Genomic DNA, 20,316 nt, shown 5'->3' on the forward strand with positions numbered 1-20,316 from the left:
AAAATGATTAGAAACAGGGCTAGGGAGGTAGCTCAGAGAGGTGGAGCATTTGCCTAGCATGCACAAGGTCCTGGGTTCAATCCTCCTCACAAAATATATATAAATATATACACACACACATATATAATATATTATATATATATGTTATATATATATATTAGAAGCAGCCTTAACATCCACCAGTAGGAGATGGTTAAAGCAATTACAATGAAACCACACAGTAGCACACCATGCAGTCCTTTAAAATGAGACATGCCCCTAGATAACAAGGTAATGTATACCTGAAATTTACTGAGGAATTTTAAGCCCTCTCTCAAAAAAGTAAGCTAAATATATAGGGTGAAGGAGGATAGGCCAATTAGTTTGTTCAGGGCAATCACTTTGTGATCTATACATGTATCAAAACATCATGTTTTGCCTCTTAAATATATGCAACGTTTATCTGTCAATAATCACTCAATAAAGCTGTAGAAATAAAAAATTAAATGAGGCATTTCTATATCAGTATAGATATGGAAAAAGTTAAGTCAAGGTGCAGAATAGTGTACATAAAGTGCTATCATTTAAAAACAACAAAGACATATTTATATGTACTCAGATGCTATGCATAGACTGAACACTTTGGAAAGATGAGCCAGAAATTTGTAACTGTATTTGTCTTTGAGGAAAGAATTGTGAGATGAGTATAGAGATGGATTCCTCCTTGTTAGCTCCATTGTATTGTTTCAATTTACTTTGCCATGTGCTTTCAGGGAGATGGTGAAGGACAGGGATAGGGAAATGAGGAAGGAGAGGGAGAGGAAGAGGGGGAGGGGAGAGGGACAAAGGAGGGAGGAAGGGAAGAGAGATGTGGGAGAGAGAGAGAGAGAGAGAGAATCTGTAAGGTAGTTTTCAATTTTCCAACTGGATGTCTTAACACATCTCATCTTTCACCTGACAATTCATTTCTTCCCAAATACTCTGAGTGTGTTCATGTTTACTGTGTGTGCTTTGTGTGCGCGTGCGCGTGTGTCTGTCATCCTGGACTCCTAGGTTTCTGCCTCTAGAAACCCTGCCCCTCAGAAACTATTTTGTGTAGCCTCTCTGGTCTTCAGTGACGGAGCCAACCAGTCTTCCCTCAGAAAACCCTTGTCCACCCTGGTCTGAATTATGGTAGTGTTTACAAGTTGGTCACCCTCACTATATCACACCAACTCCTAGACTGGGTGCCCTGTCAGTCTCTATGTTCCCCAAAGCACATGGATGGGAGACTTGCTCAACACATGTCATTAACTGAGAAATACCAAGTTAAAAGTGTTATCTAGGAAAACCTAAGTTTCTATGATAGGGAGCTAGAGAAAAACATCTAGCCCAATTAAAGGAACCCCACTTGGCAGGAATATATTAATATATAAAGGAACAAAATAAGATCCCCTAAGCTAAAAAATGAAGCTAATGCTGTGTATCAAATAAGATTGTAGCCTTGGATACATATGAAATGAAATAGGAAGCTGTATTTCACATACATTAGCAGTAAGAGAAGAAGGAAAGAAAAATGATTTCAGTTATAACACAGAAAAGATAGATCTTGATATTTTGATATTTTTGTTTGTATTGCCACCAAACAAAGAAAGCCTCGTCACAAACTATGCAAACACTAACTTTATCATCAAGCACAGTCCTTCTCAGACTGGGACAAACAACACCCTCACTTTTGTTGCCACCTACCCCACCCCCACTCACTAAAGATAGACATCAATGCAACTCACACTATCATTTAATAGCCACATTTCTCTAGGCAAAATTTCCCAAGTATTATTATAGAATTACTGCCATTTTTCATTATTTGTTTTTCTGTTATTTATACCTATTTCTTTCTCCCCCGTCCCCTCATGGAGAATCAGATAGGAGCAACAAGGGATCTGTAATATGCTAATCATGGATTCTGCAAGTTCCAATCACCATTTTCTCTCTGCCCTCCAAAAGGAGGAAGAGGTATTGTGCCACCTGATGTCTTCTTGTCCTTGGTGATGTGGGCATACAAAGGATCACAAGAATCCATGTATTAAGCTTTATCCCAAATGGCCTATCATTTATATATCCTTCAAGGCTGTTGACTCTATCGTGCCTTCTATAAACAACAGAACCCACTTTCATGCTTCTGGCATATTGCTATTCTGTTTTAGTCTCTGTAAATAGGCACACTAACAATGGACAAAATGCATTTCTTTTGCTCTTGCAATAATATGCAAAAGAATGAAAGTTTACTTCCACTCACTGTTAATGCTGTTTCATGGTCTCCAGCAGACAAGTGGGCTAGGCCCAAGTAATAAGAGGCTTCTCCTTCCATCTTTCTGTCATTTCCTAAAGGAAGATGGAGAAACTTACTGAGGCATTTTTTTTTAAAAAAAGGAAAAATAAACCCATGCTTTATTTTATTTTATTTTATTATTCACATGTGCATACAAGGCTTGGTTCATTTCTTCCCCCTGCCCCTACCCCCTCCCTTACCACCCACTCCACCCCCTCCCTCTCCCCCCCACCCCCTCAATACCCAGCAGAAACTATTTTGCCCTTATTTCTAATTTTGTTGTAGAGAGAGTATAAGCAATAATAGGAAGGAACAAGGGTTTTTGCTGGTTGAGATAAGGATAGCTATACAGGGCATTGACTCACATTAATTTCCTGTGTGTGTGTGTTACCTTCTAGGTTAATTCTTTTTGATCTACTCTTTTCTCTAGTTCCTGGTCCCCTTTTCCTATTGGCCTCGGTTGCTCTTAAGGTATCTGCTTTAGTTTCTCTGTGTTGAGGGCAACAAATGCTATCTAGTTTTTTGGGTGTCTTACCTATCCTCATCCTCCCTTGTGTGCTCTCGCTTTTATCATGTGATCAAAGTCCAGTCCCCTTGTTGTGTTTGCCCTTGATCTAATGTCTGCATATGAGGGAGAACATATGATTTTTGGTCTTTTGGGCCAGGCTAACCTCACTCAGAATGATGTTCTCCAATTCCATCCATTTACCAGCGAATGATAACATTTCATTCTTCTTCATGGCTGCATAAAATTCCATTGTGTATAGGTACCACATTTTCTTAATCCATTTGTCAGTAGTGGGGCATCTTGGCTGTTTTCATAACTTGGCTATTGTGAATAGTGCCGCAATAAACATGGGTGTGCAGGTGCCTCTGGAGTAACCTGTGTCACAGTCTTGACTTCTTGGTACAAAAGTCTATGAATGTTTTGCTAATCTTGGGGAATGCTTTTAATAATCTTTTTTGCAAGAAATTTGTTCTCTAATTCCTGGATATATATTTTATCCCAGGAATTACTTAATTCTTCTTTCCAAAAGCAAAATGATTCAATATGATGCACCTGATACCATATATATTTGTTTATCTTTACTATATACATATAAAATGTAAATTTAATATTTGAAAGAACCATTAAAAGTTCATGTTTTAAAAAAGAACACTATCCCTTTTGGAAGTCATTTATTCCCCATGTCACTAACTCCTGAGTGATGGTGGCAGATCCACATTTGGCTTCGGTCTTTGCAAAGCACCTTTAGATTTCTGAACCCTGCATTCTAACCATGAAGGATATTGGAGGGGTTGCAATTCTCCCCACAGCACTCACTCACAATTCGCCTGCTGAATCACTCCTCGTGCAGCAGTGGCTCAATTAGGAGCCATTAAGAACACAGGACAGCAAATGACAACAATAGTATTTTTTCTCCTCTAGCTGTTTCATTTGCTGTAGAGAATTATACTACAAGATCTTGCTTTAGCAGACTTGGTCGCAACAGTGATCCAGCATGGAGAGTTTTAACTCTGACAGTACAGCTGGCTCCTAACTTCTCTGCCATAGGTTTATGGGTCTGGGGTAGGAGTGGGTCTAGGGACGGGAAGATGGAAAAGGAGAAAGAGGCTGTGACTGAAGTTACCTCTTGGAAAACTAGAAGTTGATTGTATGTGGTTTGAGGCAGTAGTGACTGCCTGGTTTCATATAGTACCATCATTTACGTTTAATTTTAGGTAGGGGAAGCTCAGCAAAGAGGACAGAAAGGAAATCTACTTCTGCTAATAGGAAGAGAGCCTAAGTGAAAGCTCTCTCAGATTGCAAAAGTGGAAGATTTTGTCATCTGCAAATGCAATTTTGAGACAACTGTTGAAACAGAAGACAGTAATATTAAGATTGAGTGACATATATACCTAAACTTCTACTTTCTAGGCTAGATAAGAAAGAGACAGAAAACAAAGTCAATACAATAAATGATGTGGTGAGTTGCATGGTGACAAAACACTGGAGAAAAGTAGAGCTGGGTGGGGGAGGAAGGAGTGCCAAGTGAGGGGACAGAGTGCAGAGCGGACTTCATGATGCAAAGCTGGGCTTCACTGACAAGAGAGCGCTCACAAGAAAGTGGAACTAAAAATGCATGACAGAAATTTGGGGAGCTCACAACTGTATGGAAATTAAATACACTCCTAAAACCAGTGTGTCAAAAGGGAAATCACAAGGTAAACTGTAAACTACTATGATGAATGAAAATGAAAATACCACCAACCAAACTTATGGGATGCAGTTAGAATAAAGCATGGAGGAACATTTATAGATATAAATGTCTATATCTAAAAATAAGAAAGACTTTCCTGTCTCAAAAACATAAGTAAACAGAAGGAAGGAAATAATAAAGTCTAGAATGGAAAAAATAAAACAGAGAAGAAGAGAAAATCAGGGAGATAAGTGCTTGGGTTCGTCGTTGTTTTGGAACTGGCGATCGAACTCAGGGCCTTCTGTTTGCAAGGCTGGTGCTCAACCACTTTAGCCACATCCTCATTCTCAAACATTTGATTTACTAAAAAGTTCAACAAAGTTAACAAACTTTTAACTAGAATGATGAAGGAATAAAAAAGAAAGCCTCAAATTTTTAAAATCAGAAATAGAAGAGGGAAATACACACTTTTCAGAAATAAAAAGAATTATGAGAAACATATGAACAGCTTTATACCAGATAGATAACTAGAGGAAATTAACAAATTCCTAGAAAGACACGAACTACTAAAATTAATTCAAGAAGAAAATAGGAAATTTGAAGGCAGGCATGGTGGTAAATGCCTGTAATTCAAAATACTTTGGAAGTGGATGCAGGAGGAATTTGAGGCTAGCTTAGGCAAAGGTAGCTTGAGACCCTGTCTCAAAAACAAAATAAAAACAAAAGGACTGCAGGGTAGTAGCTCAAGTGGTAGTGTGTACAAGATTCTGGGTTCAATCCCAAGCACCTTGAAAAAAGAAAAAAATTAAATAGAGCCATATGAGTAAAATAATTTTGTTAGTAATCAAAAACTTCCTACAAAGAAAAGCTCAAGTTTAGGTAGCATCACTGGTAAATTCTGACAAACATTTAAGGAAGAATTAATAGCCACGCTCTACAAATTTCTAAATAAAATTTAGAGAAAACACTCCCCAAATCATTCTATCAGGCTAGTATCTGACATTACACCAGATAAAACATCACTAGAAAAAAAACTCTATAAGCCAATGTTCCCTTTCAATATAGACAAAAATTCTCAACAAAACACTAGCAAAGCAAATTCAGTAACATATAAAAAGGATTATACACCAGGATCAAATGGTATTTATCCCAGGAACACAAGGCTGGCTGAATATATGGTATATTGCATTGAGGAACAAAAGAAACATGATTATCACAATAGATATAAAAAAAATTAGCAATAAAGTTGCAACAGATGGAAACTTCCTCAACTTCTTAATGGGCATATACAAAAATTCATAACTAGCATCACGTTCAATGGCAAAGGAGTGAAAACTTTCACTAAGATCAGGAAGAAAACAAGGATGTCTCCTACCACCTCCTCTATTTAAGACTGTGTTGCACTAGAGGTTCCAGATAGAGAAATTAGTTAAGAAGAACAATGACGTCCAGATCAGAAAGGTAAAGGCAAAACTGTATTCGCAAATGATGTGGTCTTCTACATGGAAATTCTTAAAGAATCACAAAAAGCTATCAAAGTTAATAAATGAGTTTAGAAAGGTTGCAAGATATGAGACCAATATACAGAAGTTGTTCACTTCCATAAGCAGGTAAGGAACAACCTGAAAGCCATTTAAGAAACAATTCCATTTATAATAGCATCATAAAATATTATAAACACATTTAACAAAAGAAAGCGAGATGTATACACTGTAAAACTACAAAACGTCATTGAAAGAAATTAAATATATGTGAATAGATAGGCAGATAACCCATATTGGAACACTTAGTGTTAGAAAGGCAAACTGACTGATAGATCCAATGTAGCCTCTGTCAAATCCCAGCTGCCCTTTCTGCAGAAATTGACAAATTGACCTTAAAATTTACGTGGAAGTTCAAGTGGTGAGAATAGATAATGCAATCTTGAGAAAGAATGACAGAACATGCATACTTCCCAGATTCCAATTTTCTACAAAACAACCTTCTTATTTACGGTTATTGATGTTTTTTTTGGTGGTATTGGGGTTTGAACTCAGGGCTTTGTGCTTGCTAGGCAAGCACTCTGTCATTTCAGCCACTCCACCAGTCCTATGGTTATGGATTTTTACCAAAGGTCCCAAGACAATTTACTGGAGGGAAGGAAAATGTTTTCAACAAATGGCCCTAGATCACTGGATGAAATTGGACTTGTCTCAAACCACCCCATCACACACTTGAAAATAGATCACAGACTGAAAGATAGCTTAAAGTGTAAAACCCTTAGAGTAAGCCATAGGAATAAATCACTGGTCAGTCAGTCTTCTTAGTTATGATACTCCAAGCACAAATAAAAGAAAAAAGTGGATAAACTGGGCTTCAACAATATTTAAACAAAGAACTTGTGTTTCAATGAATACCATGAGAAAGTGAAAAGAAAACATACACAATGTGAGAGAATATTTTCAAATCACATATCTGATGAAAGACTTGTATCTAGAATATATAAAGAATTCTAGCAATAATAGAAAGACAAATAACCCACACAAAAATGGATGGAGAACCTGAATGGATGTTTCTGCAAAGACATACTGATGACCAATAATCATGAAAAAACGCTCAACATCATAGACTTCAGGGCAATGCAAATCACACCCATCTCATGATACCACTTTACACCTATGAAGATGACAGTAATGAGAAAGATGGAAGTATCAAGGGCTGGGTAGGAAGTGGCAAAACTGAACCCCTCATACATTGTTGGTGGAAATGTTGAATGATGCAGCCACTTTGGAAAAGTAGAAGATCATCAATAATTTAAACATAGAGTTATCATATAGCCTAGCAATTCCACTCCTGGGTGTACCCTAAGAGCGTTGAAAATTTGGGCTTCATTGCAGCATTATTCATAACAGGCAGAAGGTGGACTAACTCATTGGCCCATCACCTGCTGAATGGATAAAGAAGATGTGCTAAAACCTAACAGTGGGATATTATTTGGCCATGAAAAGAATGAAGTCATGATATGTGCTACAGAATCTGTAATTCTTGGCAGCATTATGCTAAATGAAAGATGTTTGGCTGGTGCCCCATTTGGACATGACGTGAAGGTGCCCTAGCAAAGAATTTGGCCTGCTATGGGTACTGGGGTCCCTCACACACTATGTAAACCAGTAGTGGGTCTGTCCCAGGCAATCATTAGCCTGCTGTTTCAGGCTCCTTGTCCAAAATAGGAGGCCATGGCTTGGGATGCTTCATCCTAGAGGATCCACTATTAGGAGTTCTGTAAAACAGTTCTGTAAAATAGTGTGCAATCCTCAACCTGTGGCTTTCTTATATGGAAAAAAAACAAGGGGATAAATACTTACAAGTTTCACTTGGTACTAAGAACTATTTCAGCATAAGAAGTAAATTTTCTCCTGTTCCCTTGTTAGCCCTTGGTGGCAGGGGGGGCAGGAAGGGGAGAGATGCATCCTGAAAGCAGACTGCTCAGCAGGCCCTGGCTGTTGGGATTCAAATAGCCTTCTCTTTGTGAATGACCTTACAACATGGCAAGTGTGAAGATAAAGTAAAATGTTTTCCTAATGTACATCCCTTTACATTGAGATTCTTGTGTGATTTCCCTTGTGACTAAAGTTTGCTGCTGAAATTGATCTAAGAGCAAAGGATTTATGCCAGTATTTAGCCCTGCAGAGAAGACACTGAATCATCATTTATTCAAAAGCAGGCCATTTAATGGGATGGGTCTTTCAATGAGGGTGATTTCTTGTGAATGTTTCAACTAAAATTATTAAAAGAAGTAACAGAGGGAATAAACTCAGGTGTTTACTGTTACTATTTAGTAAATTAAAATCACTCCTAGAAAACCAGTCCTGTTTTCCTTCAAAGAAGGCATGTTACTTAACGAACCAATCAATTAATATATCCAAGAGCTAACAAACATAAGTTCAAGACTAAATTCTGCCTTTTTCTCCTTCATGAAAAGACAACTATATGAGTAAATTACTATATAGTAATATGGTAATGCCAGGATATTTTCCCTTGCATTTTACAGATTAAAAACTTATAAGAAGGGCTGGTGGAGTTGCTCAAGTGGTAGAGTTCCTGCCTAGCAAATGTGAGGACTTGAGTTCAAACCCCAGTATTGCCAGAAAAAAAAAAAAAAAAGAGAAAATCTTACAAGGATATGCTCCAACTTTCCTTATATTTTATGTAGACCCAAATAGTATAGAGTATTAAGGATTCAAGCAGCTCTCACAAAAGCACTCTTACTGTCATGTGGACATGAATCATCTGGGATTCTGCTAACCTGCAGACTCTAACACTTAGTGGTGAGGTTGATGGTGCCAGTCCAAAGGCAAAGCTTTGGGAGGTAAGGGGCTGAAATATATGACAGTCCTATTTTCCTGTGACTCCTGACTAAATATTTATCCTTATCAATAAGGGATTTATAAACAGTGAAGGGTCTCTCATATGCAAAAAATACACAACCTTAATACACACACACGCACACAAACACACATGTAACTTTTGTAGGAGATTTTGTCTTCTCATTGTGGGTTCCTTGTTTTACAACACTACCCCCAGTGGATTGTAATTTTGGAGATAAAGCTTTCAAGAAACTAATGGATTTCTTGTTGTCAGCACTAAGGCACCGTTGTTTTATAGTGAAATTTGAAAGTATATTGATGGCATTTGTCTTTGCATTTCATAGGAAGTAATCACCCTAACACTTGACGATTTTTACTTCACTCACGGGACAGCCAGTGTCTGTCCATTAAAGAAAGCAATGTGAGAGCATGTTTTTCCACTCACCTTCTTTGGCTATTTCAGAAGCTTTTATTAGAATTTTGATGGCCTGTTTGTATTCTTTGTTCTCCAGCATTTTGTCTGAGAGTAATCTGTAGGTCCTCAGGAGACTTTCGCAGGCCAGCAAGTTGAGAGAGCGACCTGTCTCATCCTTCCATATCCGGCCCTGTGTCAATTGATGAAAGGCTTCATAATGCTCTGCTGCCTCTGCTAGCTGACCTGCAGAAAAGAAGCCATTCATAGATATGAATCGCAGGCCAGAGTACATGTTCAAAAATTTTGTGTAAGCTTAGCTTTATTATGAAAGGGATCCAGGGAAGGGCTTCTAAGGCTGCTGAGGAGTTACACTAGGACAGGACCCATCTCTAATGGGACTTCAGGTTCTGTATTAATTCTAGATAGACAACAGCAGCGGGGATGGACTTCAGCTAGCAGAGACTGACCACCATGGTGCATGTCTACAGACACTTGGAAGTCCAGCAGTGATTATTAATAGCAATTGTGTTGGCCAACACTTACCGAACATCACATATGCAAGGCTCTGTGCTATGTGCTTTCTAGGCATTTCTCATTTAATCCTTGAAACAATACTGTGGGGTGGGACTGCCATGATAGCACTTTGCAGAAGAGAAAGCTGGGGCTTAGTGAGGGTTAGGAGGTTAGGTCAAGACTGCATGTCTAGTGGGTGGTAGATCCAGGAATTCCCCAGAGTCCATGTCTTCAACAATTACCCTGCACTGTACTTTCAAGAGAAGGCAATTTCTTCATTCTTAGGAAGATTTTAGACATCTTAAGAAAGGACACAACTATCAAGAATTTCAAACCCAAATGTTGTGGATCTTTAGCCTTCTCTTGAAAGTTGAAGGGAGCCATTTTTTAGTGTTCCATTCAGTTTTTGTTTTTATTCTTTTAAAAATTTTTATTATCATATTATTGTTGTACTGGGGTTACATTGTGACACTGACAAAGTGCTTACAATATATCTTAGTTAAATTCACCCCTCCAAAATTCTCCTCCCCACTCTTAGAGTAGTTTCAACAGGTTTCATTTTTCCATTTTCATACATGGACACATAATATTTTCACCATATTCACCCTTCTACACCCTTTCCTAATATCCTCCCCTTCCCACTGCTATCAACCCCCAGACAGGATTTGACTTACGTTCCTGTAAGGGAGAAATTTACATACTCTGTTTAGTTTTGAATAACTAGAATGGAGTTTAAATGCCTTTCTGAATTTTACCCTATAATATATTGATCCAAAATGAGGCTTCAAAAACTGCAGCTAAAACCTCTAAATTAGCCTTACGTCATTTCCTTCCTTAAAATCTGAGCTAACATAGTCCTGGAAGAGTAGTTTGCTGTTCCATGCTGTGGATTGTGTTTTACTTGTTAACTGCATCTAGGAAATGCACACAATATACTGCAATACAAGTAGTCTTTGAGAAAATTGGACTTAATCACAAAAACAGTTCTATCTAGGCAATCCAACCACGGTGGTTAGGAGTGGATGCAGGCTTCAAGCAAACAACCTGTTCTTGTTTTAGCATTACCACTTTTTGTTTAATGTCAGGCTATCACTGCCCTCTGTATGCTTTTGTTATTTGTGACATAGGATTGTAGTGTAACTATTTAAGGTATTATTCTAAGAAATGAATTAATGCATACTCAATGTGACCCAGAGTTAGTGCTTAAAAAGCATCGCTAGGATTATCAGATGACACAGTAACAGTATTTCTAAAATATCTAATAGTCGATTGAAATGTAAATGCTAATTGGTTATATCCTTTAAATCCAGCTTACTCTTCCTGCAGAACGCAAGACTTAAGTGAGTCCTTTTTTAAAAATTATTTCTTTTATTCATATGTGCATACAATGTTTGGGTCATTTCTCCCCCCTTCCCCACACTCCCCACCCCCTGTCCCCTCCTTCTCCCCTGCCACCTCCTCACTTCCAGGCAGAAACTGTTTTACCCTTATCTCTAATTTTGTTGGAGAGTATAAAAATTAATAAGGAGGACCGAGGGGTTTTGCTAGTTGAGATAAGGATAGCTGTACAGGGAGATTCCTCACATTGCTTTCCTGTACAAATGTGTTACATTCTAAGTTGATTCTTCTCTAACTGACCTTTTCTCTAGTTCCTGATCCCCTTCTCCTATTGGCCTCTGTCACTTTAAAGTTTCTGCATTAGTTCCTTTGCATTGAGGACATCAAATGCTATCTTGTTTTTTTGGGTTTCTTACCTGTCCTCATACCTCCCTTGTGTTCTCTCGCTTTATCATGTGACCAAAGTCCAATCCCCTTGCTGTGTTAGTTTGCCCTTGATCTAAAATCTGAATATGAGGGAGAACATATGATTTTTGGTCTTCTGGGTCTGGTTAACCTCACTCAGGATAATGTTCCCCATTTCCATCCATTTACTTGCAAATGACAAAATTTCATTCTTCTTCATGGCTGAGTAATATTCCCTTGTGTATAAATACCACATTTTCTTAATCCATTCGTCAGTAGTGGAGCTGTTTCCATAACTTGGCTGTTGTGAATAGTGCTGCAATAAACATGGGTGTGCAGGTGCCTCTGGAGTAACCTGTGTCACATTCCTTTGGGTATATCCCCAAGAATGGTATTGCTGGATCATATGGTAGATCTATGTTTAGATTTTCAAGAAGCCTCCAAATTTTTTTCCAGAGTGGTTGTACTAGTTTGCATTCCCACCAACAGTGTACAAAGGTTCCTTTGTCCCTACATCCTCGCCATGATAGCTATTTGTAGCAACATTACTGTTACTCATTAAATTAACCCCCGCAGGTCATACTAGGTTCAATACATTTCTTCAAATAGGTTTCACCGGAAAGTGCAGGTTGAGCTGCTGCCATGATTATTGCATGTGATTTCTTCCTATTTGTTGCACTAAATTGGTTATCAAAATTAGTATTAAAGAATGCACACACAAGACAGATGCGGTGACACACACCTGCAATTCCAGCACTTGGGAGGCTGAGTCAGGAGGAGTTTGAGGCAAGCTTTGATCTACATAGTGAGACCATGTCACAAATACATGCATATGAAAATAAGAATAATATTCTCAAGTAAAGATAACCAACAATGGTGTATCATCAGCAAATAACAAGTAAAAAAATTCAATGAAGACATGGCCAGTCTGAGTCCGTGAGTCCTTGGGCATACCACACTGGAGGGCGTCAGCAAAGACACCTACAAAGAAGGCAACAAGTACAGCAGAGCTGTTTATTCACTTCTATTGTGAAACTTTTTCCACATGATAGAAAGCTATAATGCCATAAATTTTATATTACAGAAGAATATTTTATTACACCGGCAGGTGTTTATGATAAGTGAAAATTTTGGCAAACATTTTCAAACTATTATCTCAGATCTAGGATAATAGGTGATGGATGATTTCTGATTTTCTTTTTTGTTGAGTTTTTCTTTTTGCTTATTGCATTTTCCAAAGTTTCTAACATCAAAATGTGTTTATTTTGTAACAAAAGGTATTCTATAGAAGCCATTTTAAAAAATAATGCCCAATCTTTTTTTCACTTTGTACAAATGCTCATGGTTGAAGTTCACAGCTCTAATCTATCTTTTCTTTTGGATCATATTTTTTCTTAGCTCATACGAAAGCAGGCATAGTTTTTCATCCCTCTCCTGCAGCACCTCTCATCAAAAACACCTTCCCTCCAAATACCCATGACCATCATTTTTAAAAAAACTAGAATGGAGCACTGACATTTGTGTGCATTATGTTCCCTCTGTTAACTATATTTCTGCCTGCAAAAAAAGTGTAGCTCTGTATCCCTGGGAAGAGGTATGCAAGAGTTCTTTCTTTTTAACACTATTCATAAAGTAGAGATACATATTTCTTTTTTTGTCCATGTGAATAGGGAATAGTGGATATAGGAAACCAGGTAGTTCCAGGAAAAAAATAAGAACTGTGAAAAGATGACTCTCTACATAACCTAATTAATTAAAATCAGATGCAAATAAAACATAATGATGCAAATAGTAATGGAAGTGATACCCATGGAAGTTTGATCTATATGGGGAAGAAGGGTGAGAGGAGGGTAGAGGTAGGGGAAAGGAGAGGTAGAGGGAATGGGGAAGAGACTGGAAGGTGAGAAGAGTGAAGAACGGTGGGGACAATATCTTGTATTTCCTGTAAGCCAGACTTGCCTCTGTGATACTGAGTTTTGGGCCTGCTCCACTTGAGGTCTCCCATGAGGAAGGAGCCTGAGTAGAAGAGCACAGACAACTACCCTTTCCTGAAGTCCTAGAAGGTGGCAATCAAAACGGAAGATTTTCTTCCACATACATTATTCTTATTTAACCTTCCAAAAACCAACTGGTGAAGCAGATATGATTATTACTTTTTCACGAAAGGGGAAACTGGGACTCCTGAAGATTAAATGACTCAAAATGTAAGCCAGACTTCAAATGCATGATGATTAGAATTCATATGCCTGGTTCTACCACATCAGACACTCTTCAACAAACCAAGAGTCAGGAGCTTAAGTTAAATCTTGGCATGAAAGAGGAACCCTCATACACTGTTGGTGGGAATGTAAATTACAACAACCACTATAGAAAAAGTATGAAGACTCCTCAAAAAACTAAAAATAGAACTGCCATATGATCCAGCAATATCACTCCTAAGGATATGCCCAACAAATTGTGAGTCAGCTTACAATAAAGGCATCTGCACACCCATGTTTATTGCAGCACTATTCACAAATAGCTAAGCTATGGAAACACCCAAGATGCCCCACTCCTGATGAGTGGGTTAAGAAAATGTGGTATTTATGTACTATGGAATTTTATTCAGCTATAAAGAAGAATGAAATTATGTCATTTATGGGTAAATGTATGGAACTGGAGAACATAATCTTAAGTGAAGTTAGCAAGGTTCAGAAGCACAAAGGCCACATGTTTTCTCTCATATGTGGAATATGAGAGAAATGCAGCAAATGTTATGAAAAACAGATCACGCAAAGAGGCGGTCACGAACGAGAGAGGGAGGATAAAAGAAGAAAGTTAAGAAGCTGAATTTGGTCGATGTACTTCCTATATAAGAATGAATACGGAATTTTTAAACCTATTGAAATTACCATAAGAAGGGGACTAAACTAGAAAGGAGAAAAATAGAGGAGATGAGCCAGTTCAGGTTATAAACATATACGTGGAAATGGCATAAGGAAACTCTTAAACAAACAAAAATGTCATTTTTTTTTTACAAGATCAGAGAACAGGGGGGCAGAACAGGTCCTGTCTTGGAGGTTGGTACCATTTACATACATTTCCATGTATGTAAATGGAAAAATGAAACTATTCCAGGAATAAGGGGAGGAGGAATAATGGAGAATGATGGAGGGGGTGAATTCAACTATGATATATTATAAGAACTTGTGTAAATGTCACAGTGTACCCCAAGTACAGTAATAATTTAAAAAAGATTTGAAAAATGCTTGAGCTTATAATTCCAGCTACTTTGGAAGTGTAGGTAGGAGGACTGGGATCAGAGGCTGGCCCTGGGCAACAAGGAGACCCTTCCAAAAGACAAGTAAAGTAAAAAAGGGCTGGGGGCATGGAGCGTGATCAAACTCCAGTCCTGCCAAAACAAAAACAATAACATCAGAAACATGCTGGAGTTAACGATTTCAAGCCAGTTCCTGATCTGAAATTCTGACTCTACTCTGGCTGTACGAGTTAACCTCTAACAAAAGCACAGTTTTGGCTCCTGACTTACTTCTGAAGGGTTTTTTGAAGGAGTATGATATATAAACAATTCTATCTAAGTCCCCTGCTTTCCCCTAAATCATGTGGTGACACCTATGGGTGTGTCTGGATCTCCTCCCTGCGTGTCCCAAATGTAGTCACCTGTGGCTTCATCCAGCCATTCATGATTTTACACCCTCATCTTTTACCACTTTGCCCAGTGACCACATTGGGGCTCTGCTCAGTGTTATTTTAAACAGAAGAACCTACACAGCAGTAGAGTTTCCTATTTCTTCTCATATGTGGAGACTCATTTCTAAAATTATTTGGTGACAGTAAATAGATAACAAGGATTTCATCCAAATGGCCATAAGCATACAAATGATTTGACCACATTTTCTAAAGGCTGATCATAATTTGAAAGCATATACTGTGATATATTTGATTTAAAAATATGCCTATGCTATGAAGACAGTATAGTAACTTAAATATGCAAGTATTCTCTTTAAGCATGATTAACAATGGGATGATTTCCATCCAACGTCTATTTCCAACTGTGACTAGGGCCTTAAAAATCATCTTACCTTCTTAGTAAAGGCTCTAATGTTAGTTGACTTAGCATTTATTGAGACATAATACACACCCCCTTTTTAAAATGCACATCTATTTTATCTGAGAATTTTGAATTCACCATTCCTGTAAGAAGTATTGTAAAAAGGCCACAAACATAGCTATCCTTTTGCAAAGCTACATGAAAATATCAATGAAGATAATGAACCAGGTTTTCAAATTTGGCTGATATTATCATTTTATAACTTCCTGAAAGTATTCATAAACAGTCTACCTTTTGTTACCAAATCAACTTCAATATATCAGAATCTGGTAGATTTGAAGATCCCACTCTCAATTTTTGAGAAGGGCAAGGACCAGTGTTTGATCCAAATGTCCAAGATCTGTCGTCCTCTAGGATTACTGTTGAAACTATGTTCTGCTGAGGAAGGGGGCAGAGGGAGGGGTAGTGATGACAAGATATCACAAAAATACAACGCAACAGAAACCGGAACGGGAAAGAAATGGCTTGGCGGATATTTGTGGATGTTAAAGTTCTCCCAAGAGAAAAACGAGTTTTTCTTATTTTTTTCCCAGTGTGATACCAGGATCATCGCGAATCTTTGCCATCAGTGTTGAGTAACTCGGACCACCATGGTGACCACAACAAGGAAGACACAACAGCTTTTGCTGAACTAAGAGCCTGGAATGTGTTGTTCTGTACCCAGGAAAAATCCAGATAGTCCATTAATACTTCATCTGAACCAGAGAAGAAAATGGAATCAAAATGTTTCCTTGATTTCCCTCCACAGTTGCCACCCGTGGTCAATTTATTTCCGTGATATCAAATAGTGTCAGAAAAGACATCTTAAATCAATCGTGTCTATGTCTAGGTTTGCATAGACGTAGCCCAAGTCTCTTGATTCATTATTATGATTTTTAACAATTATTTGGCATTACATAAAAACAAGTAGTTTGGTATGCATTTGTCGTTTTTGACCTAAAGGAAAGTGAGCTCTTACAAGTACTACAAGGGAGTTTGACTTTAGCTAAAGTCCACAAAAACAAGAAATTCATCCATTTATTCAAAAAATACAAACAAAATGCAGACAATGTTGCAAACTGCAAAATGCTTGGTAGAATGGCAAAACAAACACTATGTAGAGAAAATAAGATTTTATATATTTGGATATTATCCAAATTGTTGCTTACCCCTCTTTTCCTGCACAACATCTCTGAAAGTTTATAGATATTCGTTGTATCGCAGCAGATGTCTAGAACTAATATTAAGCAAAGGAGAATGTATCTGATCACTCCTATTTTAGTTTTTTTTTTAAAGTAGGAAGATTGACTAGATATTAACACAAATGGCTTTAAATGTGAAGCTGCCGTAAAAGCAGGAACATAAATGTAATTCTCCCAGCCGCTATTTTGATGCACATTTTTGATTCCATGAATATTTTATGAAATGGCCCAAACTAAAGCCATATAACACTCCTGCATTACTGATGCTTGCGCCCGTAAGCTACGAACATTAGAGGCATGATTGAGTGCATTAAAATGAACTCATTCAGCAGTGCATTGATTACTCGAAGGGGGAGGGAAACAAAAAAAGAAAGAAAAAGAGAAAGAAAAATAAGTTGCTTCGTTTAAGAAAACAGTGCACAAATCCAAAATTTGCAAGAAAATCATAGTGAAAGCAAGTTTTGAATAAAATAGTATTTCATTCAGGTCGCTCCAGACCTGACATCAATTAGGCAAGGTGTTAATTACGTCCAAAGATGGCTGCTGGTATTGTTCAGGTAATTTAAAATGTCACAATCTCTGCCTGTTTTAGCTCCATGCATCAGCGATTCTGAAAGTAGCTAATTATTTCCTTTTCTATCAACTTGTACATTTGCCAGCAAAAATAATTCTGCAGAAACAACTGCATGAAAATAATTTGACAGGTTCAGGAGGCCTGTTACCTCAGCAGCACGGTATACGTCTTGAGCAAATTTAGTTCTAAATTGTGCACATTTGTTGAGGACTTTAGGGAAATAGTCCACTTTAGTTTAAAACAACAACCTAAAGGAACAATAAAGGTTTATGTATATTACGTTACATTTTAATCTGGAGCCACTGGACTTCTTTCGCATAAGTTACTATTCTGTACAATGTAGACATAAAATCTGCTAGGAGCAATATCGAACAGCAACAAAAAGAGAAAAATGTTATTGCCCTTTCCTAAAAACAAAAGACATTGCTTTCCATTTCGGCTTAACTGCATGAACAATTTATATTCTCTTTTGGTTTTTACATTCGATTGTGATAATTATAAAGACACTCTCCGTGCTAAAATAGTTAAGGGCTCACCGAGCTCCAACGCAAACAATCACTTTCCAGGGTTTATATCCTGCTGGGGGAGATTTGTTGTGTGCCATAACCCACTGCACACCATTGCAAAACGGAACACTGGAAAACAAAAATTTTCCTCTGTGATTCATTAGCATCCTTAATAACCTGGGAGGAAAATGTGCCCATAACATTTGGGTAGCTACTTTGGGATACTTAGAAGAAATTTAAGATGCTATGTCTTAAAAATAGAGTCCTCTTTTTATCCTTTGGAGCACAGATGTCAGGCATATTTGATTGAAAGGCCATCAGACACTGGTGATGGTCACTGAACCCGACAACGGAAAGGGTCCCACAAAGACAGGAAGACAGGTACGGAGGAAACTCTCAGAGGCATTTCTGACTGATGTCAGCAAAACCAGCACAGGTCAATTTTTTGAAATACAGAAAATCTGTGTCACCCTCCAAAATATTCATTATTGATTACTGCTGCTCATTTATGGCTTTAGGTAGCTGAGTGATGGTCAGTGAGCAAGTTTCACTAGTCTGTGTCAGTAAACCCTACAGTATTAGTTCCTGAGTCTCATAATTTCTAGGGAGTAAGCACTTGCTATGCTTGGACATGAAGCGGCCCTCCAAAAGGTCCAAATGTTATAGGCTAATTGGTTGTCAGCTCTTGGGATTTGGGGGGAGTGATTGGATCCTGAGGGCTCTGACCTAATCCTGGGATCAATTAATCCACTGATAGATTCATAATACGATGACATATTGGCAGGTGAGGCCTTGTTGGAGGAAGCAGGTCACTGAGAACGTGTGCTGGAAAGATACAACTTGTCCCAGGCCTTTCCTGTCTCTCTGCTTCCTGGCTGCTATGAGGTGAGCGGCTCTGTGCCACCACTCTCTCTCCACTCTGATGCTCTAACTTGCTTTAGACCAGAACAATGGAACCGGTACACCACGGACTGACACCTCTGGGACCAGGAGCCCAAGTAAACCTTCTCAGGGATTTGTCACAGCAACAAACAATCTGACTAACACAGAGTTGCTCTTAAAAGGGAATAACTGGAGGTATCGGATTTACTCAAAAAGCTAAAAAAATTTAAGTGTGAACATTTATATAAAACATGTATATACATGTGTATATACATGGAGTTAACACTAGCCATTAATAAACCTTGTAGGGTTTGCAGGATTTATTATTTTCCTCATATAATAGATTATTTTACTTTCATGTTTTCAACTCATTTAGAAATATTTAGTAAAAAGTGTTGACAGGCATAGAAGTCTGAGGAGAAATAAATTCTATATTGACCTTAGGTCAATTAACTAATGAATCATATTGCTTGGACTTAATCAATAATGTCATTCTTACCTGAATTACATATTTCTCATAATTTTAAATAAATTCTATTCAATCTGATTTATATTGTGATTATATGAGCAAAGAGAAGATATTAAATCATAGAAGCAAAAGAACCAGTACTGAAGACAGAAGTGGGGAGAAGAGAGTACTTATTCCCCACCCCATGTCTTTGTCTCAATGGACAATAAATAATAAATGTATGTTATTCTGGATATTAGAAGAAACCTAACAAACTAAAAGGAATCTATTTAGGTGAGGATGGAAAGAGAGAAAAATCACTAGTTGAACATTTAAGATGTGCCAGGCACAATATTAGCTGTCATGTATTTAAACATATATGTGTGTGTATACATAGATACACAATACATACTTGTAAATATACATGTAAATAGATATTTGAATAACCTTTTTTTGACACTTAGAGTCTACATTGTGTCTATATTTTGGAAATGAGGAAACCGAGGCTCAAGGGTTATCTTACCTAACTTCTCATATCACAGCTGATGCCAAAGCCTGTTTGGAAAATGTGCCCAATGTTTGAGTTTGAGACAAAGGACGTGGTTTGACTTCACCACCATGATGTAATCATACCCTTCCCACACTACTTCTGAGTCCCTCTCTGTCAGGCTCTGAAGCAAGGATTGCAATGCCAAGCTCAAAGTATGGTTGCAAACTGTGCTCAAAATGACTGTGTCAGCTCCACGCTGAATGCCTGCTGCTTCACAGACATTCAGTTCAGTAACTTTTGGTGCAATGTTACCATTTCCTTTAAAGCATACTGTTTGGAGTGAATCTGGATGGAGTGCCTTAAAACTTAAATGGTACGGAACAGTGTCACCTAGTCCATTAAATGTCATTTAAGACACTAATTGGACAGGTCACACCAAGGGGAGGTCACATACGAGAGAAGGAGGGGAAAAGAAAGAAGTGAAGAAGGTGAATGTGGTTGATGTACTTCCTATACAAGAATGAATACAGAATTTTTAAACCTGTTGAAATCACCATAAGAAGGAGACTAAGGTAGAAAGGAGAAAAATAGATCAGATGAACCAATTCAGGATATAATACACAAATTCATGGAAATG

General features: G+C 37.9%; 1 protein-coding gene and 1 pseudogene across 2 annotated transcripts in view; both read right to left on the reverse strand.

Moving 5' to 3' along the window:
- Ttc29 (tetratricopeptide repeat domain 29) overlaps positions 1-20,316 on the reverse strand; it is a 192,659-nt gene that overhangs the window by 118,254 nt on the left and 54,089 nt on the right. For both annotated transcript variants that reach the window (XM_074041061.1, XM_074041062.1), the window contains exons 7-8: positions 9,262-9,474; positions 2,258-2,343 (exon numbers count right to left, since the gene is read on the reverse strand). In XM_074041061.1, coding sequence (XP_073897162.1) covers positions 2,258-2,343; positions 9,262-9,474 — 299 coding nt within the window. The remainder of the gene's footprint in view (positions 1-2,257; positions 2,344-9,261; positions 9,475-20,316) is intronic.
- Positions 1,879-1,993, reverse strand: LOC141411220 (U8 small nucleolar RNA; annotated as a pseudogene).

The sequence above is a fragment of the Castor canadensis genome, chromosome 9 (assembly GCF_047511655.1).
Source record: "Castor canadensis chromosome 9, mCasCan1.hap1v2, whole genome shotgun sequence".
NCBI classification, from domain to species: Eukaryota; Metazoa; Chordata; class Mammalia; order Rodentia; family Castoridae; genus Castor; species Castor canadensis.